Source organism: Myotis lucifugus, unplaced genomic scaffold (genome assembly GCF_000147115.1).
Source record: "Myotis lucifugus unplaced genomic scaffold, Myoluc2.0 scaffold_92, whole genome shotgun sequence".
In the NCBI taxonomy this organism is placed as follows: domain Eukaryota; kingdom Metazoa; phylum Chordata; class Mammalia; order Chiroptera; family Vespertilionidae; genus Myotis; species Myotis lucifugus.
Genome location: NW_005871140.1, coordinates 3,645,805 through 3,672,845, shown reverse-complemented (window position 1 = coordinate 3,672,845; position 27,041 = coordinate 3,645,805). Strand labels below are relative to the sequence as shown.

Here is a 27,041-nt window from a genome sequence, read left to right as displayed (position 1 = left end):
ATGACCGTGGTCAAGGGGACTGAGAGGCGGGAGGCCTTGAGAGCCAGTGCAGCTAGGCATAACTAGGTAGCCCTCTGCCATCTCCAATATTTACCAGGCCAAATTTGGAGGCTGGGAAGAAGTGTTCCACTTAAGTTTATTTTTTATGGATTTAAGCTGCCTCCCAGCTAGGTAGTAAATTAGACCATGAATAGCTTTGGAGGGGGAAAATGTGCTTCTTGGAATTCCTTGCTTGCAGGCAGGCAAAATTAATAATCACCATAGGCAAAACAGGAAAAAGAAAGAGTATTTTAGTTTTGTTTTTTTTTTAACAGGGAGAAATGATGCTGTGACTATTTAATTATTTTACTTCTTTTTCTGCCCAAAGCTTTTGAATGGACTCTTTATTGTAATTCTCTCTTCCCAATTGAGCACCCTACGGTGCCGTTGTATCTTTTTACGGCCCCTAACAACTCACACCAGTAACACAATTACCTCCAGATATTTATAACAAGAAATTACTTTTCTATTTTCTCTCCCCTCCCGCAAAACCTTCTTAGGGGAAGGTAAGGAGGGGTGGTGGAGGATGAATCTTGGGGAGACAAGCACTAGATCAGGATTGACAATGCAAGAAGTGTCCCTCTGTTCCCTTTGTGAGTTGGTGGGTTGTTGGTACGTGTGGTTGGAAGCTGTGTTGCTGGTTAGGGAGAGTCCGTTTTGCTCTTTGGGTTTGGGGAGAGCTGGAGAATAGAAGCCATTGTTCACTGTCTGTAGGCTTTGTCGACCACGCTCACCCCCTCCTGTTCCTACTTTTTAAAGCAGTGAGGCGAGGTAGACAGCGTGTGTCACAGTACAGTAAAAGGGGGGACGATCTAAACACCAAAAGAAAAGTTAATCACAATAAGTGAGGTTTGGGGGGGAAAAGTTGGGCTCACCACATTCAAAGTCCAAGAAAGGCTGGGAGATGGGTGGAGTAAGGGCCTGTCTGGGAAGCTTTGAAGGGGAGAGTAAAGGATAAAGTGGTAACCAGAGGGTTGGGTTCTGGGGGCCTTAGGAGGCTGGGGTGGTAAAATTCCTCAAGGAGAGTATGGCTCTGCAGCCCTCCTGACCAGCCCCAGCCTGCACTCTCAGGCACTCTGAAGTTCTGAGGTCCTCTTCACCTCACCTCTAAACTTCACGTATACTCCCCTACCCCCTATTCCACTGTTTCTCTTGTTCTTTCCCTTTCCTTTCCCTGGCTCTTGATATTTTTGCAAAATGGGGCCTGACCGGTCAGATTCTCCAGTTCTCCCAAGCCAGGCCAGAGCAGTCACTTCTAAAAGATGGAGACTTCTGCGGGAGAGGCCGCTGAAAACGTGGGTGCAGCTTTGAGATTTAGGGTTTTATGGCAGTTTGAGCCCTAGATGAGTATTTTTGTTTTGTTTTGTTTTCTGAGAGTATGGCTCAGAGAGCCATGGGCCTTTGCTTTTGAGCCACAATTTGACATACCTTTCTCTCCTTCTGTTTTATCTTAGGGGGAAGACCTTAACTAGGGGTGCGCAGATGTGTGAGACCTTTTATTGTAAGAGTGGACAGACATCCCAGATTTCAGGCAAGTTCTGCTGTGGCTTGAAAGCTGCTTTGGGATCCCAAACCCTAAAGATTCAGAATGCGTCTTCATTGTTGTTCAGATGGAAGAAAAAAATTCAAAATAGGGTCATCCTTTCTTCTGATTAAAGGGTTTAATACTTAGAGATTTGGAAGATACAGATTGGGAATACTGGATTTTTTCATGCCTGGAAGGTAGAGCTGGATGGCCCTCAGATAGCTCTGAGCAATTGGGTGGATTATTCCCTAAAGAACGCGGGCAGTCTCCTGTCCTGGCTCCAGGTCATCCTCTATCCAGAGGTAGGCCTACCCGGCCCAGGATTAATGCCTATGTTCTTGCTAACAGAATCCCATATTCGAGCCCCGTGGGATCCCGCGCCCCACAGCCAGCGCCAGCATGCAGAACAGTAAGTGCCTCTAGTCTTTCTCATGTGGGGCTGGGGATTTGAAGACCAGTGGGTCAGGGGAGGGCGTCAGCTCTGACCAGGCCACCATGGTAGCAAGGAAAAACCCCAGGGAACTAAGGCAACTGTGCCCCCCTCTGCGCCTGGCAACCTGAGAGGGGAGGGCGTTTGCTCTGCTGTTCTAGCTCCTGGAAAAACAGGAGCTGGGCGCTTCAGAACAGCCTGCTCGAGTTTGTGAAGTTGAGGTAGAGAAACCCCATCCCCCCAAATCTTGTAACTCACACCTCCCTCCCCTCCCCTGCCCGGGCTCTGACCCCAGAGAGAGGGGCTGGGCTGAGCAGAGAGGGGCGGAGGCTTCTCCTGGTTGCTTGAGGAGAAGGAGGCCCCTTTCGGCTTAGTCAGGACGGAGGTCTCCACCATCAGGGCGGGGTGTGGGGGCTCCCCTCCCCCAGTCGCTCCCAGGGCAGCTCCTTCCCTCTCCACCCCGCAGGGCAAGACACCCAGTCCTGCGGGTGAGGTGAAGGTGGTAAACTCCACCAGTGGGGCTGTTACCGGGCTCTGGGGTCTGGGAAGAGAGTCGGGCTCCAGCCCAGGAGTTGGAGAAGCCCTGCTGCAGCTGTGTGGGCGCTGGTTGTTTCGAGCCCATAGTGCCTCTGATTCCCGGCTCTTGAGTTTCCCATGCTCCCTCTGCCCAGGCCCCCAGGTCCCAGTCCAAGCGTGTTGGTACGTAGCAGGGCTAGTCTGGAGTCCCGACCTGGGAGCCTGGAGGCCCAGTGAAGCCTAGGTCCGGGTTGAGGTGCGGAGTTTGGACGCGGTTCTTTAGGGCCCAGCTGTAGGAGTGCAGACAGGCCCAAGTCTTCTAGCAACCTTCCCTTGCCGAACTGCAGACCAGACGTAGGAGGGTCCCTAGAGCCAGATGCCTCTGTCCTGGGAGCGCTAGCTGCCTCTCGGTGCCTCCGCGGCCGGTGGGCGGAAGCTCGAGAGCAGACGCAAAGGTGGCGAGTTTTAAAGGGGGTTCAGTTATGCAGAACCTGGCAGGCCCCGGGGCTGGCCCAGGAGGCACCCTTCTTGGCCAGGCGAAGGCTTCTGCCCACCCCTCCGGGCAGCTGGGTTCTCCTCCCGCAGCTCAGTCTCCCCAGCGCTCTGGGCGGCCGGGCTGGGGCGCACAGCGCTGAGCGCTCGCCGCCGCGGCCTGGCTGGTGGGCCCCGAGGGGCGCGGGGTCGCAGGCAGGCCTGCGGGGCTTTGTGCCGCTCGCTCCCGGGTGTGCGCAAGGCGCAGAGCATCCAAATTGACACCATATGTTTTCCTATTAGATGCTTCGTGGTCGAATTCTAGGCGCATAATCATCGCTACTGGGCAAGAGCGCCCGCCGTCCCTAGGGAAGGGACACAATGATTGAGGCTTAACCTCTGAAGGGGAACTTAGCCGCGCTTCCTCGCTGCCATTTCGATGCTGGCAGAGGCGACCTGGCCCTGGTGTGTCCTGGGCGAGCACCAGCCCTAGGTCCCTGCGGAGGTGTCGGGGACGTTATTATTATTATTATTATTATTATTATTATTATGCAATGGGGGGGGCGGGGAGGAGGAAGGTCTAGGATTAGGCGACCTCATGTGCCTTGGCATTCAGAGGTTGGGATTCGCCCTGGCTATGCGTGAAGTTTGGGAAGCCTTTCTTGGTCTCTCTAGGACAGCACTTCTCTTTCTGGGAAGGTTTCCTTTGTCCAAAGGGGAAGCCCTGTAGTTAGAGGGTAGCTGGGTCCTGCCAAGCAAAGGAAGGATACTTGGGAGAGACCGGAAGCACGGACTAGGCCTCGCTCTGTTGGAAAAGTGATGTCCCCGAGACGTCTCCACTCATGCTGCGTCCAGACAGAGCCCAGATCCCCCAAACGCCTGTCACTTCTCATCGAGCTTGGGCTCCGGCCCCCCTCTCCGTGAGGGCCCCCCTCCGCCCCAAGCCTTTGCTACCCTGAACACGCGGCTCCCCTCGAAGGGGAAACGAGTGCAGTTCCATCTCGTCTGAGTGATCTACAAATAGGGACGGAAAGGGTCGTTTTATCATGGTCCCGTTTGTCGTGACGATGCAATTTCCCGGAGCGGAGCACTGTCACAAAGTGACAAGGCTGCCACAAGCGCCCCGACTGATCTTTTCAATTAGCCTTCCATGCATGATCCGGAGCGACTTCCGCCTATTTCCAGAAATTAAGCTCAAACTTGACGTGCAGCTAGTTTTATTTTAAAGACAAATGTCAGAGAGGCTCATCATATTTTCCCCCCTCTTCTATATTTGGAGCTTATTTATTGCTAAGAAGCTCAGGCTCCTGGAGTCAATTTATCAGAGACTCCAAGGAGAAGAGAGGAGAGGAGAAGAGAGGAGAGCTGAGCAGGGAGCCACATCTCCTGGAAGGGCTGCTCTCCAGAGTCGGGGCTGCAGGTTGGAGATTTGTACGGAAGTGGAAATTGTCCATTGGCTTTATTTGTGCGCCTGTGGTTTCTAGGGAGGGGGCTACAGAGAAGTACTAACTTCCTATCCCTGTTCTCTAAGATTAGACAATGGGTGAGGAGGCTGTGAGATAACAAGATAAAGGACAGATGTGGGAGGGGGGCACTGTGGTGTGGTCTCTTCCTTTTCCTTTCGCTTTTTGATTTTTGCTAATATCTGTCCTTGGCTGTGGGGAGAGCTGAGAACAGCAGCGGAAGTAAATCGAGCGGTGGCCACTGTGAGCAGACGCCCAGCTCTGGCTCCGCTGCCGCAGCCCGGCTACTTTGTGGTTGGAGCAGATCTGGCGCTCTGACCCTCATGCCTGCGGTAGAGGCGCCGAAACCCAGGTTAGGTTCACTAGCCACAGATCTGCTGTTCTGGTTCTTCTCTTCTCCTTCCCCTTCTCTTCTCCCATCTATGTGGTATTTTTTAACCCGGGCGTTTGTGCGGTGCCTTCGCCAGAGTTTGGAGTGTGACAGCAAACATTTCTGGACTCGAGCCTCCGTGGACGCGCTGTAAGGCTGTGGGATTTGCTCTTACAGTTCCAACAATGCGGAGAGCTTGGAGGTTCCGTGTGGGTTCTGTGGAACCACCGTTTGCCACAACTCAGAAGGGATCTTTGGGAAGATATTTTTAGAGCTGATTGTTTGCATCTCGTGGGTTCAGAGGTTGGTTGGGGTGTTTATGAAGAGGGACATGGTCTGGGGACACTGCTGGGGTGGTGCCAGAGTGAGGTGAGTGTGTTCTTGCTCCTTGGCAGGTGTCTGCCTGTCTGGTGCTTCTGCAGGCCGGTGGGCGAGAGTACGGCTGTGTTTGGGGCCGGGCTGCCCGATGCCCTGCATGGCTGCATGGTCCTGTTGTCATTTTTGATCGATTGCAGGGGCCTGATCACCAAGGTTGGCAGGAGTTGGCAGGGAGCTGAGGATGCATTTGGTTGTTTTCTCCTCCTCCTCTTCCTCTTCACTCTTCCTCCTCTCTTCTCTCCTCTCTCCTCTCTTCTCCTCTGCTCTCCCCTCTTTTCCTCTCTTCTCCTCTGCCTTTCCTTAGGTCACAGCGGAGTGAATCAGCTCGGTGGTGTCTTTGTCAACGGGCGGCCACTGCCAGACTCCACCCGGCAGAAGATCGTAGAGCTAGCGCACAGCGGGGCCCGGCCGTGCGACATTTCCCGAATTCTGCAGGTGATCCTCCTGGCGTGCCCCGTGCCCCACCCGCCGCCCCTGCGGCCCTCCACTTGCAAGGCCCTCTCTTCACTTCTTACTGTAAATGCTGCTAATTATGGACCCCCCTCCCTCACCCCCCCACCCCAGTCCCTACGCCACTCCCCTGTCTTCCCGCTTTCCCCTCTCCTTCCACCATCCTTCCCCATCTCTTTCAACCTGGGTCAGTCACATAACTCATCTAAAAAGAAAAAAGAAGAGTGTGTGAATTAAAAGAAAAAAACCTTTCTCTTTTCACTTGGTAAAAAACATTTATGTTTTTAAATGTACTATAGTTTATGTACTAGAATAAGCTGAGTTTTACAAAACCGGCATCATTTCATTTCCTTCTCTCTCATCCCATGCTTACCTCAGATTTTGAGATACTGGTTTGCATATGATAAACTAAGGAAGAATATCTATACATATTTATTTTAAAAGACAGGTGCTATTTACCTCCCTCCATAACTCACATGTACTCAATTGGGTATATTTTTAAAGGAAAAATAAGTTTAAATTCAGTTTACTTTCCCCCCTTTGCTCATTAAAACATAACACCACTTTAAACAAGGTCAGCACACACACACACACACACAAATCTGACTTCGTTTTGATGCATCTTCTGGCAGTGTTGAAGAAAACAGTTTTTTAAAAATTTAAATTAGTTTTTTTTTAGTTCAAACTGTTTAAAAGTATCATCATATTTGTAGTTTTCAGGGCTACAAATGTAATTTTAAGAAAAAAAGCGCTCTACAGTAAGTTCTCGTACCATTGAAGGTATATTTTTGTGTTATAGACCCATGCAGATGCAAAAGTCCAAGTGCTGGACAATCAAAACGTAAGCTTGTCATTGTTTAATGCATACTTAAACAATTTTATTTTTGTCTTGAAATTATTAATAATGTGGTTTTCTGTCCACTTCCCCTATGCAGGTGTCCAACGGATGTGTGAGTAAAATTCTGGGCAGGTATTACGAGACTGGCTCCATCAGACCCAGGGCAATCGGTGGTAGTAAACCGAGAGTAGCGACTCCAGAAGTTGTAAGCAAAATAGCCCAGTATAAGCGGGAGTGTCCGTCCATCTTTGCTTGGGAAATCCGAGACAGATTACTGTCGGAGGGGGTCTGTACCAACGATAATATACCAAGTGTAAGTTCACTGAGAACACCCCCCTCCCTGCCCTAAGCTCCATTCTCTTTCCTCTTTACCGTATCTTCTTCACCTCCTTCTGCTCTCCGCCCCACCAGTGTCTGTCTCTTATCTCCTCTCTGCTCTACCTCCCTGCTCTCTGTACCTGGGGCTGTTGAGAGGAGCATCCCGACCTTTTCTTGACTTTCTTGGAAAATGGGAGTCAAGTGTGGGAAGTTGGTCATCTCATTTGCATGCTGCATAGTAGAGGGAGGAGGCACTTGAATCAAGAAGGAAAATGAAAATGAAAACCAGATTCTAACTTTCTCCCAATCCGCCTGCCTGAACATTCCTTCAGGCGTCAAACATCCATTTCTGCACTAATATAAACCTAAGTGCAACAAAGCTCTAAATAAGTCTAAAAATTTTTGGAAATCTTTAACAAAGTAAGGCAGCCATGTGATAGGTCACCAGAGACCTCCTCATCCACCAGTTCTGACCCAACTTAGTTTCCATGCCCAAAGTGATGGCTGTCATTCTGTCCATCATGTCCCTGCAAATCAACCTACACTGTCCCATGATGGTTGGGAGTTGTTGTTGTTGTTGTTGTTTTTAATGTGTTAAGGGTTGCTCTTTAAGGGGGTGGGTGTGTTGAGATGGGGATTTAAGACAGAGCGGCCTTGTTTTTAGGAGACACTGCCATTTGGTTTGATTTTGGTTTGATTTGCAGGTGTCATCAATAAACAGAGTTCTTCGCAACCTGGCTAGCGAAAAGCAACAGATGGGCGCAGACGGCATGTATGATAAACTAAGGATGTTGAATGGGCAGACCGGAAGCTGGGGCACCCGCCCCGGTTGGTATCCGGGGACTTCCGTGCCAGGGCAACCTACCCAAGGTAAAAACCCGAGCAACCACCTAAACTCTCTGTATACGCAGCCCATAGTCTTCTCCCCAACCTTTCCCTCTCCGGCCTCTGTGCTTAGAGGATGCAATGGGGTGACTCTTCAAAGGCTTGGGACACATTGGCTTGCACTGTATGTAGGTGGTGCTTATTGAGCTCTCTGGTTGGCCTGGGGATGGAAGGGCTATGTCAGGAGTAGTATGCATGTGGCTGGTGTGTGTACATGTGTGTTATGGGCAGGAGGATGTGCGTGTGTGTAAGAGCTTCGTGGTACCTTATTCAAATTTGCCATTCAAATGCATAGAAAGTCCCTTTGCTGTAGAAGTGAGACAGGTTAACACTTGCGAGACTGTGAGGTAAAACATAATTGTATCGGTTTTGCTTTCTGCCATAATTGACAAATTATGTGACTATGAGTAGGGTTCAAATGAGAGAGGGTGAGCAGAGAGATGCATGGTCGAGTGGAGAATGGGGCACTGGAAGTGGTGGTCTCCCAACTAAAACACCCCCACACTCTCTCCAACCCTTCTGGGCCCCCAGTTCTCACTCTCTGTGGGTGGCGACTGCTTAGAAGGGTGGAGTGACAATAGTGTGAGCCAGACTTGGGGTGCCCGGGTCTGGGAGAAGAGATGGGATCTGGATCATTCCAGGATGTGTGAGAAGGGATGAAGGAAGAGGAGCAGATAGGGATGGGGGGAGGCCCGTTGGCTCTCTCCTTCCCTCCACACACAGAGGTAGCTTGGTCAAGAATAGGAAACAGTTTACTGGGAAGATTAATCGGTATTTGTTGTCCTGGTGACAAGGAGATAATATGCGAGATAATGGGACGTGGCGTCTCACTCCCCGGAGCACGACGAAGCCTGGGGGCTTCTGGGCGCAGGACGCTGACGGGACTGCCCGCGCCACCGTGCGCTCTAAAGACGGCTCTGGGTGCCCCGCGCCTCCACGGAGCCGGACTAGAGAAGGGAAAATCGGTAACAGTATGCGAAATAACTGGTACAAAGGATGCTTCTGTCACTCCCAAGAATTTGTTATGGGAACAATCCTGTCGCTCTGTAATTGCTCATTAGAGAACGTTTTGTTTCTCATTAAGGCGACATGAATAAGCGTCTAGTTGAAGGAGACAGCTGTAGAAATGTTCCACAAGAGACCTCTGGACACGATTCGGCACCAATTGCCAATTAGACATGTCAGTTTTAAGAGCAGGAAACAATATAGGACGGACACTGGGAAGATAGGGAGCAAAGCGCTCGCTCCGGGTTCCCAGCGCGGCGCGCGGCCGGCCGAAGCTTCCCGATGCGCTGAGCTGAGCAACCCGCCGGCCGGCGGGATCCCCGGATCGCCCCAACCCGCAGCCTCCCGGAGCTCAGCAGGCACACCTGAGGATTTGCCTCCAAACCGGGCTGCAGGCCCAGGCCCACCCTGGCCTCTGCTGAGGACGAGGGACTGACATGGTTAAGTGGGGACCACCACACCCTCACTTGACCTTTGGAACTAGGAACCCCACGTGCACACAGTGGACACATTCAAGTGAAAGCGCACTTCACACTCCATAGCGCCTGCCCGCCAGCTTCCCGGCAATCCCAGGCCTCTAGCCGCCTGGGTCCCAGAAGCCTTGGGTAGGGTGCAGGGCGCAGTGGCTGAGCCTGGGAAAGCTGATCCCCAAGGCTCCGCGCTGGCCCCTCGGCTCCAGGGCTCCCGTAGCTTGGGGCCTACAGCAGGGACACCCCCTCCTGCTTCCTGGAGCCCAGACGGGAGCCGAGGGCTGCAGCTTTGCTAGCCCCACCGCTTCCCTTAGAGGCGGCACTGCATACGGCAGCTTTTTGTCTCGGGGAGCGCGAGGGCGGGAAGCGATTGCCTAACCACAGGGCCCTGGCGGTGGTGATTGGGGCGGGAGGTGGCGCTCCTTCAGGCACTTTGAACTTTGAGCAGTGAGTGGCTAGAGAATTCCGCGAACCACTGCCAGTCCCCCTTCTGCTCCCGCACAAAACCCATTTCCGTGCCCCGGATCCGGGCTCGGACCGCAGCTCCGGCTGCACGGGGAGCACGCAGCTCGCACCCCCAGCGTGGGAGTCCCGCGCGTGGGGGCCGCGGGGCGCTGGCGGAGAGCTTGGGCTGACGCCTGGGGGATCTTCAGACTTTTTGGCATTAAGAAGGATGCCCTCCCGCACTGGCCCCCTTCCCTGGGCCAGGAAACCGTTTGGGGGCTTTTAAAGAGCCCTTTTCTCCGGAAGCATAAGGCGAGGTTAAGTCTCAGAGGGAGACAAATATGGTTTCCATCTGATCAACGCCACGCGGCAGTGGATAAAATCGTGACGACGTGGGCTGACAAGAGACAACTCTATCCGGCCCCCAATTCTCCAGCGATTTGGGTTTTAGGGATCCCCGAGACACTTTTTCTTATCTCCTCCCCCCCCACCCCCAATACCCAGGCCCTCTATAGGATTTAGTCAGTCTCTTTTTCAACAGATGCTACAATGTTTTGATCCGGGCTCCCGAGCTGAAAAGGTGCCGCAACCGGGTTGCTATCTTTTCTTGCTTGTTTTCCGCCTCACTGATTAAGACACTAAGAAACTAAGGAGTGATTTTATTTCCCAGCGTCCTTCCCCCCACCTCTCCTCTCCTTCCAGAAAACAAATCCTATCCCCCGCGTCAGATGGTCCCGGGGCTGGGATAATGGGAGGCGCTTTCACTGGCCTTCTCACGGATTAGGCTGGAAGGTGGACGGCGCCCAGCCCATTGAAGGCGCCTTCCCTGCGCTCGGAGGGGGCGCCTTTTAAAGAAGATATCTTAATTGTTTGCCACTTAGGTTTATCATATGGGGAATTTGAGACCCAACTTCTAGTTTTATTTTGTGAAAAGCTTTAAGAGAGGAAGGTAAATCCACTAAAGAAAAATAAAGGGGGGGGGGAGGGAGCAATCTAAGAGTGACCGCTCTGGCACCGCCTGACTAGAACAGTTGCTACTATGCAAGTAATAATAATAATTAAAAAATGCTTCCAGGGGTGCAGGCTCGCTCCGCTCCGAGGAGTCACGGAGGGATGCCACAGCCACGGGTTTCTCCTGACCCGCTTCTAAGTCCACTCTCCCCCAAAGAAGTTTAAAATCCAGCTCTCCTCATCTCCGTTGACTTTCCTCTCCTTAAATGTCAGTTCTCAAGTCAGTTCTGTGCCTGCGTTTGTGCGAGATTGTGTGAGTGTGTGGGGAGGTGGAGGGGGAGAGGGAAGGAGAAGGAAAGCATGGGCAAATGTCCATGTTTTAAAATTAGGAAGATGTCAGAGAAGCAGAGGAGAGCAGAGAATGCTATCTGTGAGGGTCTTCAGAGAGGGACCAGGCAGCTTTGTTTAATTGGCAAGATCGAATGTGCCAGAAAAAGGACTGGGATGGGGCCTCCTGGAAGGCATGACTGATCACCCCTGCGAGATGGGATTGTGGTCTCCTCAGGGCCCTGTCCCTAAACGTCGTCGGATGATCAGTTTTTGTTTGTGTTTTCCTAAAGCAATACCCTAGGAGCCTGTCTAGTTGGCTCAAAAGGACTCTTGCTAAAGTCCTCCTCATTCACTGAACCCCCAAGTAAGGGCACCTCTTCATTTCTTTCCCTGAGAAAAACAAAACAAAACAAAACCCACTTTGCTAAGTCCCTCGGAAACCTGGGGCAGTAAATTAGGGAAGACGTGCTGGCGTGGGTGAGTCTCCCCCTGTGCTAAGTAGCCCTCCCCACTCCCGCCTTCCTGAGACAGCACAAGACCACCCTAAGTAGTGCCTAGACCTATTGACTAATATTGTCTTCCCCCCTTATCTTCCTTTTCCTCTTTCTCTCCTCTTCTTCTTCCACCTTCTTATCTTTTTCCTCTGAGCACTCTTTTCTGTCTTTCTTACACCTTTCTTCCTCCATCTCCCTCCCCTCTTCCCTCTCCCCCACCAATCCAGCCCCATCTTCCCTCCCTGCTCCCACCCCTATTCCCCAACCCTGGTCTCTATCATCCCTGACTGTCGGCTCCCCCCCCCCTACGCCCACTAGTCCCCATCCACCCTCCCTGCCTCCCCTACCCCATGCGCTGGCCCCCCCATCTACCTTCCACCCCCCCCCAGCCAAGCCCCTAAATAGCATTGAGGCGCCCGCTCTCCGGACAGTGATTAATGATAGCGGAGCAGAGGGGTTAACACACTTCACTGAAAAGTCTGTTGACTGGGCTTCTTGTAACACAATGTGGCCCGCTGCACGCCTCAAGAGAATCCTTTTGTTGTCCGCGCTCATTGTGGCCTCAAAATTCTGCCCACGAAAGTTTGCCAGCGCTCCTGCCCCAGGAGTTTAATAGTTTCCCTTACTCGCAGGGCATTGTGCGGCGCTGAAAAGCAGCCCCTCGCTATTCAAGTGTTGGTGGTCATCTCAATAGATCTCCAAGGGCCCATATGGTGGCCAGTGCCGATGAATCCGCCTGTTTAAATGGGGGAGAAAGTTGGGGTTTTAAAACATTTCAAAGTTCCTGAAAAGATCCCACTAGATCCTGTCACAATTCCCTGAACTCTTTGAAGGCGATGCCTATTGTCTCCTGATTATAAATGATATTCCTGGCCAAGTCGATTCCCACCAGGGCCCCCTAGAAGCCCCTCCCCCCACTGGCCAAGTTTCTAGGTCAGCCCCTGTTGGTATCCCTTGGGGGCCTCAGGACCCAAGACCCAGGACCCAGCTTGCAGGCCCCGTCAGGGATGAGTGCTTCCCTACAGACGGGCTGTGGCCTCCTGGGCAAGGCGCAAGACAAGAGACAGCTAGCTCAAGTGCACATCTTGCCCTCCAAGCAACAAGGGAAAACAATAAAACTTTCCCCTGTTTAATGATAGAAATTACATTAAAAGTGGTGGAAATGCCCTAATTAAAAATGTACCACTTAAATGATATGCCAAGGACTCAGCTGCAGCCTAGAATACTTAGCTAGTTAGTGAACTCTCTGTTTCTTTTTTTAAAATTACACGTTAAAAATTTAAAAGAAATCTTACTTTTCTCTGGTGCAACACATTACAAAGAATGGACAGTCCTTTTATCTAAATATAAAATTCGATTTTCAGCAATTATAGCCTGTTCTTGGTGATGATATAATTACAGCTGTGCTTGTAATAGGTGTCAAGGCAAAGCGCACTCATACAATAGTTGAATAAAACTGCAGAACAATGCGAGTACTTCTAAATTCACAACCTTTAAAATGAAATTGACTGTGCAGAATTAAAATAAAAACTAGATAAATATTTTTTTAAAAAGATTACAAGCTTGGTTTGGTTTCTTAATAGCATTTTCTACAAACCTATCAACATCTAATTGATTAGATAGGAATTACTGATTATAGATCAGCTGAAATCTTGAGCATCACTCTTCTATTTTCCCAACACAGCCATAGGTAAGTAAATTCTGTAGGGAAAGGTAACTGGGTAAGGCATTTGGGGAGTCAAGTTTAGTTATGAAAGATAATTTTAATCTGAAACTTTAGCACTTATTTTGTCATTCGAAGAAATGTTACTCTTTAAGTATCTATATTGTATGGTCGGGTTCATCTTGATAAAAACAGAAAGAAAAAAAAGGTCAGGTATTGTATGTCCAAAACGCCTTTTATTAAAAAGAAACATCCCTTGGGAATGTTTTCATAAGACTGTCTAAATATACAGCTCTTGGAGTTTGTGGCTATACCAGACCCTCTTTGGAGCCCCGAGTTATTCCAAATTTCTCATACTGTCCTATTCTTTTTGTTCCAGATGGCTGCCAGCAACAGGAAGGAGGGGGAGAGAATACCAACTCCATCAGTTCCAATGGAGAAGATTCAGATGAAGCCCAAATGCGACTTCAGCTGAAGCGGAAGCTACAAAGAAATAGAACATCCTTTACCCAAGAGCAAATTGAGGCCCTGGAGAAAGGTGATGGAGTTTTTCAAAGTAGAGAAGCAGTAAATCAAAGTAAATGTCACATCTTCAGTACAAAGAGCTAAATTTAGCCAGGGCCCTTTGCATAGAGGACTGAAAAGATTCCCTTTTCCTTTTTGTCTCTCTCTCTTTTTTTTTTTTCTGGGCATCTTTTCAGTGTGTGTGTGTGTGTGTGTGTGTGTGTGTGTGTGTTTCTTCCTTCTTTTCATGTACCAGTAATTCAAAGAGTAAAAGTCTGACTTCTCATACTGAAAAAAAAGATGATTTGGCTAATTCAGCCCACAGAAGAGTCCTTGAATGAATGTTATTCCAAAGAAAATGTAACTTGGTTCTGGTGGGATAGTTCCTCCAACAGTAGTAGCATTTTAAAAGGAATTGGTTGGAAGTGGGAGCCAGTTGGATTCAGGATGTGGTTGACATGTTTCTGGCACAACAAAGAAAACTTACTCTTTCAGAGTTTGAGAGGACCCATTATCCAGATGTGTTTGCCAGAGAAAGACTAGCAGCCAAAATAGATCTACCTGAAGCAAGAATACAGGTACCCAGCTTCCCTGTGGTTTCATGCTTTGTGATTCAAACCTTTTGCCTTTTCTAGAGACAAAAGTGCTTCTAAGGAACTTCATTCACTTATATAAATAGTAACAGATTCAGTGTGCTGAATACTTTGCCACCATTGGGGGGAGGGGCACAGCGGAAATGCCGGAGGTGGGTGCAGGGCTAACCTGTTCTGTCTGATTTCAGGTATGGTTTTCTAATCGAAGGGCCAAATGGAGAAGAGAAGAAAAACTGAGGAATCAGAGAAGACAGGCCAGCAACACACCTAGTCATATTCCTATCAGCAGTAGTTTCAGCACCAGTGTCTACCAACCAATCCCACAACCCACCACGCCTGGTAATGTGAAGTGTTAATACTACTAAGAAATCTGTTTAAACCCCCTTGCCCTGGGCTCTGACTCTCAACATGACTGTTGGTTGTGTCTCTTTCCCTGCAGTTTCCTCCTTCACATCGGGCTCCATGTTGGGCCGAACAGACACAGCCCTCACCAATACGTATAGCGCTCTGCCACCCATGCCCAGCTTCACCATGGCCAATAACCTGCCTATGCAAGTAAGTGAGGCCTGTAGCTGCCTGCTTAGCGGAGGTGGGGAGTGGGTCAGGGCCTGCAGACTTCATTGGCCTTGTACGCCCCCTTGGGAGCCTTTCTCACTGCAGTAATTGGCTTGCCCAGTCTAGTCTGAGATGAAAACAGTCAACCCAGTTTTTAGTTGATTGATTGATTCATGCCCTTAAAAATATAAAAACCCGATGTTCAGTCAAGTTTATCTGCTTATTGCTCACAGAGAATGTTAACTTGATAATGGTGGGTGGGAAGGAGGCATGTTTTGGATGTTAGTGAAACTTGTCCTGGAAAATGGAAATAATGCTGGCACATTATCAGATAGTAAGAGGTTAGAAATAAAATTGGGGTTTATATTAATGTGTTCATATAATAGACTAGAGGCCCGGTGCATGACATTCGTGCACTGTATGTGTGTGTGTGTGTGTGTGTGTGTGTGTGTGTGTGTGTGTGTGGTGTCCTTCAGCCCGGCCTGCGCCCTCTCGCAGTCCAGGACCCCTTGGGGGATGTCCGACTGCTGGCTTAGGCCCGCTCCCCACATCGGGGGATGGCCGCCTGCCACGGAGGCAGGAGAGGCTCCCACCACTGCTGCGGCGCTCACCAGCCATGAGCCGCGCTCCCACTGTGGGCGCTCACTGACCACCAGAGGGCAGCTTCTACATTGAGCGTCTGCCCCCTGGTGGTCAGTGTGTGTCATAGCAACCAGTTGTTCCATTGTCCGGTTGATTTGCATATTAGGGTTTTATTATATAGGATATATAATCTGTGTATGCATTTTGGGCATTATATGTGATAAACTAGTGAGGAAGATAAAATGGGTCAGAAATGGGATTCATATTTGCATAGTGGTATATGCTTAATATAGAGAAACAAGTAGTTTTCTTTGTACATCTTACAATAAAGAAAAGACATAGAAGGTATTGGCTAGAAATTTAGTGTGTCTTTGCCAAGAATTATGTGATGAGTTTGTGGCACTCCGAGCTGCCTGGGTTGATGCTATTTACTTGGTATAACAACCTGTCCCTACCTACTCTCAATTCTGTCCCAAATATTTATCAGCCCCTACACATGCTAAACCCTGTAGCACAGTGATGGCAAACCTATGACACGCGTGTCAGAGGTGACACGCGAACTCATTTTTTTGGTTGATTTTTCTTTGTTAAATGGCATTTAAATATATAAAATAAATATCAAAAATATACATCTTTGTTTTACTATGGTTGCAAATATCAAAAAATTTCTATATGTGACACGGCACCAGAGTTAAGTTAGGGTTTTTCAAAATGCTGACACGCCGAGCTCAAAAGGTTCGCCATCACTGCTGTAGCAGGTTAAGCCTTTATGATGGAATTGTACAGTGCAGGTGGGATGTACTAGAACTTTGCAGCTGATTGGATTCTGGATGGGGGAAAAACTGGTCTTCTGGTGGGCCTTCTGCAGTGACTTTCCTAGGACTCCTGTCTGTGCAACAATTACAGATGCCAATGGTGTGAGATTGACCAGCATGAGCCCCTTCTGGAAACAGTTCTGTGGTTACAGAGTGTTTATTCTCCACTGAATATCTTTTGCTGGGTTTCTAATCCAAATAACAGCAAAATAAATGTTTCACAGTCTTCAGACTAATACAGGAACAGCTAGATAAGCAACTTCAGAAGAATTATTTCCATGTTTATTTTTATTGCACCTGGATATTATTGGCCATAGTGCAATTATTGTAAATTAAGGGATTAACAGCCCATTAGCTGGTGTTACTACAACTGCCTTGGAATTTTCCAGAAGTCTGGTTGCCTGGAGGAAGTGATTTTGGGAATTAGAAACAAATGCAAGCTGAAATTCTGGCAGGGCCCTCAAGGCCTGCTTGCCTCTTTGAACCTGCTGTTAGCAGTCATCCTCTGACATTAGTAAGGCCACCGAGTAGCTTGCTCAGTTTTGTAAATTATAGCAACATCTAGGTTTCTGTGAAGATAACCAAATGTGTACATGGGAAAATGATAGAAACAAGCAGATGCTGCTATTCTATTAGGGTTGTTTCCACATATAAACTGGCATGGGTCAATTGATTTCACTGACTTTAAAAAAATTACACAACCTATACAACCCAAAATATACATGCATTCATAAAGCCTAAAGAAAATAAAAATATTGATGATTCTGTTCAGAGAAAACTACTCTTTGGATTTTGGAGCAGGGGCAGGGGTTGCTGGTGTATGGGGGGAGCTAGTCTGTCTGTCCATCACTTCATCATGTTGACCAAAATCTTCCACCATTTTACAAAAAGATTGGGTGTCCTCCTCTGAATCTTCTTTAATGTGTCATGCTCTCTGAGACTGTGGATGTTGGGATGTTAAACATTTCTATAGTTCGCAGAGTAGAGTAGTACTATCATCTTCTCCCTTGTTTCTGACGTCATGCTTCTATTAATTCATCCCAAGTTTTCTGTCGGTGAGAGTTCATGAGGAGTTTTGCCCCAGTTCTGTGTATTTCTCATTTAGTTAGGAGAAAGGCTCATCTCTTCTATATCACCGTTGTACACATTTAGAGGGTAGCAACACAATTTTAAGGACAAAACCCAGTCTGGGTTTGTGGGTCTATAAGGAAGTTTCAGCTAATTCTTAGGATGGGGCTAGGTATTTACTGATACTTCTGACCACTTTCATATGAGATCATTACTGATCTGCCTCTTCAAAGAATCTTTAATCCCATGAGTCCAACCATGAAAGGCTCCCAAAGTCCCCAAACCCAACTTTATAGAGAGCTCCTTCCACTGCTCTCTGCCCCAAAGCTTGAGATATGGGATTTGGGGGTCACTGGGTTCTCAAATAGATTGGATTTACAGAAGAAAGGATGTGTTTTAATGAAAGTCTTCATGCCATAGCTTCTCTAAAGATGTCAGCAGAGATCCAAGATAAAAATGGACAAAAGTCCTACCTGGGCAGTTGTCTAAATTTGTAGTACACTTATTTATTTAAAAATATTGTTATTGATCTCAGAGATGAAGGGAGAGGGAGAGAGAGGCAGAAACATCAATGATGAGAGAGAATCATTGATCGGCTGCTTCCTGCATGCCCCATAATGGGGATCCAGCCTGCAACCTGGGCATATGCCCCTACCTGGAATTGAACTATGACCTTCTGGTTCATAGGCTGACACTCAACCACTGAGCCATGCCAGCTGGGTTGTAGTACTTTCAGAAGTTTGGTGTGTAGGCAATTTTACTTGAGCAGTGGACAATGGAAGGACTAGTTGGAGGCCTGATCTTAAGAGTTTCCACATGGAATTTTCCAGTACTTTACATGAGGACGTCTTTAATGGTCAGGGCTGTTGGCAGAGTTTCTGGGGAGGAGGGAGCTTGGGGATGTGGCTGTGTGATGTGTTTCTCTGTAACCACAGGTTTGCCTTTCTCCTCTCAGCCCCCAGTCCCCAGCCAGACGTCCTCGTACTCCTGCATGCTGCCTACCAGCCCTTCGGTGAATGGGCGGAGTTATGATACCTATACCCCCCCACATATGCAGACACACATGAACAGTCAGCCAATGGGCACCTCGGGCACCACTTCCACAGGTGAGCCGCTGCTCCGCAGGCTGCGCAGAGGTGGCCTTAGGAGTTTCTTTTTGCCAGGTGATCTCCCTTCACTCAAAGTTGACCTAAAGAAAACACACACACACACACACACACACACACACGCACACACACACACACACACACACAAAACCTACCTCCTGGCCTTGTGTGATGGTGTGTTTAACTCTTTATTGCTTGCTTTTCTGGGGAAAACTGATTGAAAAGGGAAATTCAGCCAACCTGGTTAGTAACTTGACACCATACAGACAGAAAGCAAAGTTGTTCTTCCTGAGCTTGGTCACAGAGGTTGTCTGTAAAGCCAAGGCCTGCGAATGTAAGGTTTCGGAGGAGCTATCATTAGCCAAAGTTCAGCAGTGAGGGCTCCCTGAGCTGCGCAGTGAGTGCTTCCTGGAAGATTTCTCTCCCGCTAGCTCCTCTGTGCTTCTCATTGCAACTGAAGTACCACATTGGTTTTCCGGAGATAGTTTTTCATGAGGTTCCAAACATACCAACCAATGGGGCGCTTTTTCTTTCCTTTTGCGTAGGGGACTTGGGATTCAATAGGGGTGTGTCAAAATGTTATGTGGCTTCTGAAGCTGCTACTTTGGTGTGTAACACTTGAAGATATATAAAAATACAGTACAAATGTGAGAATGCATTAGAGCTCATTGTTTGAACCTATGAAGTCATACTCCTTGCCTGTCTCTCAAAGGGAATATCTACATGGCTATTTTTTTCATCCACTTCCAGGACTCATTTCCCCTGGTGTATCAGTTCCAGTTCAAGTTCCTGGAAGTGAACCTGATATGTCTCAATATTGGCCAAGATTACAGTAAAAAAAAAGAGAAAGAAAAAATATATTGTGTTAATTCAGTCAGTGACTATGTGGACACGGCAGTTGGGCGTTCAGGAAGGAAAGGAAAATGGCTGTTAGTAGCACTTCAAAGTTCTGCGATTGTGTCCAGTATTGTACCACTGGAGGACGGACTTGGAACAAGGACCTTTGTATACAGAAGGCATGAGATCAGTTGGAACAAATCTTCATTTTGGTATCCAAACTTTTATTCATTTTGGTGTATTATTTGTAAATGGGCATTTGTAATAATGAAAAAAAGAACAACGTAGACTGGATGGACATTTGATCTGTGCTGGTCATGAAGTTGTTTTTTGTTTTTTAAAAAAAGGAAACCATGATCAACAAGCTTCGCCATGAATTTAAGAATTTTATCAAGATATATCGACTACTTCTACCCATCTGTTCATAGTTTATGGACTGAGGTTCCAAGTTTGAATCATTCCTTTGCATATAATTAAACCTGGAACAACATGCACTAGATTTATGTAAGAAATATCTGTTGGTTTTCCAAAGGTTGTTAACAGATGAAGTTTATGTGCAAAAAAGGGTAAGATATAAATTCAAGGAAGAAAAAAGTTGATAGCTAAAAGGTAGAGTGTGTCTTCGATATAATCCAATTTGTTTTATGTCAAAATGTAAGTATTTGTCTTCCCTAGAAATCCTCAGAATGATTTCTATAATAAAGTTAATTTCATTTATATTTGACAAGAATACTCTATAGATGTTTTATACACATTTTCATGCAATCACGCGTTTCTTTTTTGGCCAACAAAAGTTTATTGTTCTTAGATATAGTTGTATTACTGTTCACAGTCCAATCATTTTGTGCATCTAGAATTCATTCCTAATCAATTAAAAGTGCTTGCAAGAGTTTTAAACTTAAGTGTTTTGAAGTTGTTCACAACTACATATCAAAATTAACCATTGTTGATTGTAAAAACCATGCCAAAGCCTTTGTATTTCCTTTATTATACTATTTTCTTTTTAACCTTACAGTGTGGTGTTACAAATTTTGTTCCCATGTTGGAGTAACATTCTAAACCAATGGTTACTTTCATACATTCTCTATTTTAAAACCCGATGATCCTTAAAGAAATAATTCTTAAAGATATCATAAATCAGAAATGTGTTAGAAAAAAATTCTACTTGAAGCTGCATGTAGATCTGTGCCCATTTATGCCCACAACGCACATACTAAATGGAAACATTTTCCAGCTAGCCATTTCATCCAAAAGCTCAAAGTCTAGAAATAATTTTAAAAATGCAACAAGCTATTAACTAAGAATTGTCTTTTGAATTAGGGCTGACATTTTCAATCTGGGCAGATTTCCATTGTCAGCCTATTTCAACAGCGATTTCACTGAAGTATATTCAAAAGTAGATTTCTTATACAAGACTCTGTGAAAGCTGTTGCCTTTCTCCCTTTTCTCTCTCCCTCCCCTTTGCACAGAGGCATCATTCCCCATTGAACCACTACAGCTGTTCCCATTTGAATCTCCCTTTCTGTGCGGTTGTGGATGGTTGGAGGGTGGAGGGGGGATGTTGCATGTCAAGGAATAATGAGCACAGACACATCAACAGACAACAACAAAGCAGACTGTGACTGGCCGGTGGGAGTTAAAGGCCTTCAGTCATTGGCAGCTTAAGCCAAACATTCCCAAATCTATGAAGCAGGGCCCATTGTTGGTCAGTTGTTATTTGCAATGAAGCACAGATCTGATCATGTTTAAAGTGGCGGCACGCAGGGCAGGAGTGCTTGAGCCCAAGCAAAGGATGGAAGAAAATAAGCCTTTGTTGTTTTGAAAACCTGTCTGAGACTTTTATTTCTGTATGTTCTGTGCAACACATAAGTCAATATAGATGTTTCCTTCTGCAAACTTCCATCAAAGGCTGGGGGTCCCGGCAGTCTAGATTAAATGCTTGCACAGGCAGAAACCTCTGGGGACAAAGACCCACTTCCACTGAATTGTACTGTGCTTTTTATTTGTTATGTTTTGAACCCCCAAAAGCAAATGATCAGAAATATAGAAATTAATTGGAGGCTTTAAAAAAACAACCTTCTACCTCCACATCTCCTATTTTCTCGTTAAGGAGTCACTTGTGAACAGATCATTGTGATTCATCTCTCTGGCATGCTATGTGTTAATGCGTTTATTCCACCAGAGTTGCTGTGCATTTAGAGACACCTTTCTAGGTTGATTGTAGCTTTTTCATGTGTGTGTGTAGTTTGATTCAATGTCAGTCTGCACTGCATGCTTGCACACTTCCGCAGTGGCATGTGCAGACATATGCACTGTTGGTACAGTTGCCCATGCAGGTGTTTTTACCTCCTGACATTTCACAGCCTACATTCCCAGAGGGACATGTATCCAGGGAACTGTCGGAAGGGCTACGTGTGGTGTGTGCTGCAGCTGCTGCCTGGCTTCTTCCCTGGAAGAAGGGGGACCGTTTCCAACTGGCTGTGATTTGGGCCAGGGTTAGGCAACCAGTTCTGGCCCATGGCTCTGTTGTGTATAGACTTAGAACTGGTGGCCCTTGGGTGCAGGAGCTGGGAATGGGAGAAGGGGAGTGCTGGGGGAGTGGAGAGTCGGTGCGTGTGCACTTGGGCCCGTGACCTCTGAGGGACTAGATTTCCAGGGCACAGTGGCACGGCCTGGCCGAGTTGGAAGAAGCGGCTGCTCAGCTGCAGAAGCCCTCTGATCCACCAGGATGCAAGGCTGCCATGCCTTCTGCTCTCACCCTGGGGAGATGAGCGGTACCCTGAATGCAGCTCTGGGCACCTTCCCGGGGACAGCATGGCCAGCACTGTGTGGAAGCAATGCCCAGGAGGCTGCCTTCGACTTATTGTTGAAACTGTTTATTTACAGTTAGGCGTATGTATGTATGTATGTATGTATGTATGTATTGGTGGGAACTCCGCAGGGAAGCTTTGACACCATCTTTCAGGACGGTGGCTTGGTATTTGGGGGTGTCCTCAGTAGAACCACACGACTAACAACTTATACTTTTCCTTCAAACTTGGCTGGCTTAGGAAGACCAGGTGAACAGAGTCAGAGGTGAATGTTTGAGTAAGAAACATTCAGGTTACTGAGTAAAAAAATTCTTTTTTACTACAAGAAATTTCCAGAATATTTTCCCTCCAAAGCTGTACCTCCTGACTCTTACGTGGTGACCCACTGACTTTTCTTGATACGGCTCACATACTCATCTCCTCCTGCTTTAAAAAAAAAAAAAATCATAACCAGTTTCCTGAGATACAGTATTTGTTAAGGTTCAGCATTTTTTTTTTTTTTGTGAATTTTTGTCATCTTAGGGTGGTGTCTATATTCTGCTTCTTGGTTTTCCCTAGGCCTTCACATTAACAAGATTATAAAAAGAAGGCTCTTCTTTGAATGTCTGGCTCACCAAAACCAAACACAAATTCTTCCTTTGTTTGTTTCTCCAGAATAAACCTCACCTGTTTTTTTTTTTTCATCACTTCTGCTCAGTTTTAAAGTTCAGAGTGTAAGTATTTAAAGTTAGTCTTGCTTAAATTTGATGGTGTTGATGGTGACTATCTATGGAAGGCATTAACATGATGTTTTAGAAATGACATTCATAATGGACTTAAACAAATGAATAGGGGCCACCCCACCCCCATTTTCCTTTTGTATGAGGATGCCTGTGTCTGATTCTTTAAAATTAAAAGAAAGACAGGGAATCGATTGCCAAGTGTTGCTTCTTTTGAAGTAGTTTTATTTTGTGTAGTGTTAGTAATCGCAGATCCCGGAGGTACAAATAAAGAATAAATGGAAGAGAGAAAGAGAAAAGTGGAAATTGGTGGTTACCAGAAAGTAATTCCTAAGGTCTTAGAACCCCAGGATCTGAGCAGACTGCAGTGGTCAAAATATTTACCTCACCAAAAAAAAAAGGCAAATCTAGCGTAAGAAATGAATACCAGAGAGGGTTTTGAAGTTTTAGAAACATTTAAAAAAAACTCTGCTTGCCATTGTTACATAAGTATTTGAGACAAGTTGATAACTGAAAAAATCTGTTTATAGAATGTATATTTCATAATGTATCAAAAATGGTCCACATACCTATGGTAGCATCAGTGATATTTTTATGTAGTAAATTATTAACATATGGCTAATTGGATAATGCTTCCAGAAGGAAAATACATTTTTATCAGAGGAAAACAAAAATATACATCCCTCTTCAGTAGCTAATTTTTATAAAGCCTGTCTAGTGAATCAGAACAACCAAACACTTGCATCTAATTTTTGGAAGGCCCAAGTACTATTGTTCAAAATTCACTTTTACTGAGTTTGAAAAGTTTCTTTTATATTTAAAATAAGTTGGGATCAAATATGCTCAATTTTTATAGCATTTATCTGTTTGCAAAGCATACATTAACTAGTAATTGGCTGCTAATTTTATAGACATGGTAGCCAGGGTAGTAAATCAATGACCTATTAAGTATTTTTGACAAGCAATTTACATATCTGATGACCTCACATTTTTTTTTTTCAGAGTCCAATGCTATGTAATTGTTCCGTTGTGTGTTTGCATAAATGAGTCACAACACGGTAAGAAAAAGGTTAGAGTTATTAAAATAATAACCAGACTAAAATAGTCATTTGAATTTATTCATATTGTTCATAATGCTTTCAAAGGATATAGCAAAGCTTTTGGGGAGTAACTGCACATGCTTTATTATCTATGGACTAAATTGAGTTTCTGAAGTTGCTTTAAATTTTAAAAGCACCTTTGCTTAATATAAAAAGCCCTCTAATTTTAACTGACAGATCAATTCTGAAACTTTATTTTGAAATGAAAATGGGAAAGAATTTGTGTCTCTTGAATTAAAAGAAGTGAAAAAAAAATAAACCAGACATTCTAAAAAAAAAAAAGGAAAAAAGAAATCTGATTTTTAGTACTAATGAAATAGTGGGTGACAAAATAGTTGTCTTTTTGATTTTGATCACAAAAAATAAACTGGTAGTGACAGGATCTGATGGAGAGATTTGACATCCTGGCGAATCACTGTCATTGATTCAATTATTCTAATTCTGAATAAAAGCTGTATACAGTGTGTGTTTATGCTACAGTGGGTTTTTTTTTTAAGTGACTGACATTCATCAGATTGGTTAGACAGTTTAAAAACCTAGTCTTTGTTTTCTACAATGTTGTCAAGAACAAATAAAGTGTAATTTGTGGTATGTTAAAAGCAAACTACTTAAAATGCTAGTTATAAAACTGCTTCAAAATACTCTAACATATTTGAAAATGTATTTTGGAAATTTAGGTTGTAACAGCTTTAAATAGCTTTAAAAAATTGAAACTTTTTACTTACATATGCAAATTACTTAACAATTTTTTTTGGTCTACTATTTATCAAAAGCTGTGAGAGTGTAGAATTATGATTCAAAATCCTAGTGTTTCATATGAAAACTGGTTCAGTATGCTATAAACCCCAAATACATGTCTATATGGTTATAAATGTAAGTGCTCAATGTTCATAATTAACAAAGAGTTTACCTAATGCAGGCTGAGTTAGCTCGTTTTCTGCTTTGTCTCAGCCCTATGTTCTGTAAAAATCCCTCACCAAGCTTCCATACATGTTTTCCCCAGTTTTCTAGCATGAATGTAGCTGTCAGTTTGAATTTCAATCCCAAATTATGTGTGTTGACATAATTTCGTAGTGCTGACTTCAATTGTTTAAGATTACTAAATAGAAGACCATCAACTTCTTTCTCTATGCTTTCTAGCACTCAAGTCCTTTATATTCATTAACTACTACAGCAGACTAATTACCTTTAATGGAGCTTAATCCCAAAATATTATTTTGTCTTCATCAATTTAATCATAGGATGCATAAATGCAAATTCATTTTATTATTGGTCTTCATATATTAGCAAACACATTTTTCAATGTTTTATAAAGCTTAGCATTTTGGGTGGCAAGTGACTTTTTAAGAAAGAGAAAATATGTTTTTCATACACAATTTTGAATTTCAGAATGCTTTATACACTACCCCCCTGTGACTCGCACTTTACCATGAGCTAAGTGCCTTAATAAATATACAGCCATGACCACTGTGTGGCATCTTGAACTTTTGACATTTTATTTAAAAATAAAAGTGCCTATTTTCCTTAGAGGTAGCATAAAACACATTTTTAAAATGAAAGTATTTCTTCTGTATTATTTCTGTACAAAAATTTGGTTTAAAAAAATGAAGACTGGGGGCATCATTTTGCAATCCTGTGTTTTTCAAGAATTGGAGGGTCAGATCGTTAAGAAAAATATTTACATAAGCTCTTAGCACTCATAATTAGAGTGTCATAATTCTGCGTGCAACAACTAGGGAGGCATCTAGAAGTCCAGGTGCTTCTTGCCTCCGGCCATCGTGCCACAGCCTGGGCCCTGCAGCTTGGTGGAGTCTGCCAGATCCGGTTTGCTTGAGCGGCTCACTGTGTCTGACAAGTCTGGAGGCAAATGCAGTCGCTACGGCAGAAGATGGTTTGGGAGAAGGAAAGAAAGAAGAAAAAAAATTAATTTTGTTTTCACGAGCACATTTCAAGATACAATATTATGCTCTGTTGATCAGCATTTAGCCTTGCATATAAAATTCCTATTAAAACAGGTCTTCAGACTGAAGCCCAATATAACCATTCGGCCCCTCCTAGATTTCACAAATTACAGCCATCACAAAATCGGGACCAGGAATCTCAGTGGAGCATTTCTAGAATCCAAACCTAAATGTATGAAGATTTTCTTATTTAGGTAGCAATAAAAACATGTAGATGCATAAATAAAAGCATAATTGAAAAAAAAAATCACATAATGATGGCAGGCTTGTTTTTTGGCTTTGTTTTGGTTTTGCCAGAGCTCCGAAATGTTATCTTTCAATCGAATATAGCAGGGGTCCTCAAACTACGGCCCACGGGCCACATGCAAATACAAATATTGTATTTGTTCCCGTTTTGTTTTTTTTACTTCAAAATAAGATATGTGCAGTGTGCATAGGAATTTGTTCATAGTTTTTTTTTAAACTATAGTCCGGCCCTCCAACGGTCTGAGGGACAGTGAACTGGCCTCCTGTTTAAAAAGTTTGAGGACCCCTGGAATATAGCTTTTCAGCAATTAAGGATTCCCACAAACACCTGCTTCCCTTGGTCTAGTAAGTTGACCTGAAGATGATTCTATTTCAAGGCTGTACTTTCTCTAGGAACTTACGATTTCCACAGAAATAAATACTGACATAATAATGAAGAAAATGATACCAATCTAAGGGCTAGTATTTTTCATGTGCTCAGATGGGTTAGCTGTAACATCTGGCACAGGTCTTGGAAAGTTTGTTTCTATGCATGACATTGGGTCATGCTTTCAAAAGTATAGTGCAGCTTTGACCACCTCCCCGTGCTAATTGTTTATCTTGAGATACAGGTTGATTTAAGCAGGTACAGGTTGCTTTAAGCAGTAACTGTCCCTAGTTACATAGCAGTTACTATAATTGAGGAGATATATTCATATTTCAAAAGAACTTTTAACTTTTCAAAAGGATCTCTACCAAATTCATAAACATCCAACCTCAAAGGAACATATCTGTTGTGTGTGGAAGGCTAAAGGTAAGTAAGTCACCGTCCACTGGTGACTAACCGAGGCCTCGTAGAGGTGAACTGACTTGGAGACAACCTATCTGAGACACTTCATTTGGAAAACTCCGATATGGCAAAAAAATTGAAGATGGAAAAGGGTAGAAACATTTTTTCTTGGGTCAAAATATTGTGATTCACAAGCATATGTTTTGGCTAGTTTCTTCCGATAAAAGGCTTGTTTATGTAAACACAATCTATGTGCAGAGGCTCAAAATATTTTAACAGATTGAAAATAATTTATGAAAATATTCTTCCCTGATTTCAGTTTGCCTACATGTACGC

The 27,041-nt window shown here is 45.2% G+C and overlaps 2 protein-coding genes across 10 annotated transcripts in view; one reads left to right on the top strand and one right to left on the bottom strand.

Annotated features, from left to right (window-relative positions):
• Positions 1–25,055, top strand: part of PAX6 (paired box 6) — a 34,216-nt gene extending 9,161 nt beyond the window's left edge. For 3 of the 9 annotated variants that reach the window (XM_006091618.3, XM_006091619.3, XM_014458277.2), the window contains exons 3-14: positions 1,494–1,570; positions 1,913–1,973; positions 5,497–5,627; positions 6,442–6,483; positions 6,578–6,793; positions 7,503–7,668; positions 13,420–13,578; positions 14,040–14,122; positions 14,326–14,476; positions 14,577–14,692; positions 18,113–18,263; positions 19,014–25,055. In XM_006091618.3, the coding sequence (XP_006091680.1) occupies positions 1,964–1,973; positions 5,497–5,627; positions 6,442–6,483; positions 6,578–6,793; positions 7,503–7,668; positions 13,420–13,578; positions 14,040–14,122; positions 14,326–14,476; positions 14,577–14,692; positions 18,113–18,263; positions 19,014–19,099 (1,311 nt within the window). In that variant the 5' untranslated portion in view covers positions 1,494–1,570; positions 1,913–1,963 and the 3' untranslated portion in view covers positions 19,100–25,055. Of the gene's footprint in view, positions 1–1,493; positions 1,571–1,912; positions 1,974–4,113; positions 4,402–5,496; positions 5,628–6,441; positions 6,484–6,577; positions 6,794–7,502; positions 7,669–13,419; positions 13,579–14,039; positions 14,123–14,325; positions 14,477–14,576; positions 14,693–18,112; positions 18,264–19,013 lie in introns of those variants that run through there. The other 6 variants (XM_006091624.3, XM_006091622.3, XM_006091616.3 and 3 more) reach the window with 5 other exon arrangements.
• Positions 25,056–25,201: 146 nt separating this feature from the next.
• ELP4 (elongator acetyltransferase complex subunit 4) overlaps positions 25,202–27,041 on the bottom strand; it is a 165,249-nt gene continuing 163,409 nt past the window's right edge. The window contains exon 10 of the mRNA XM_006091609.3: positions 25,202–25,605. Coding sequence (XP_006091671.1) covers positions 25,474–25,605 — 132 coding nt within the window. The 3' untranslated portion in view covers positions 25,202–25,473. The remainder of the gene's footprint in view (positions 25,606–27,041) is intronic.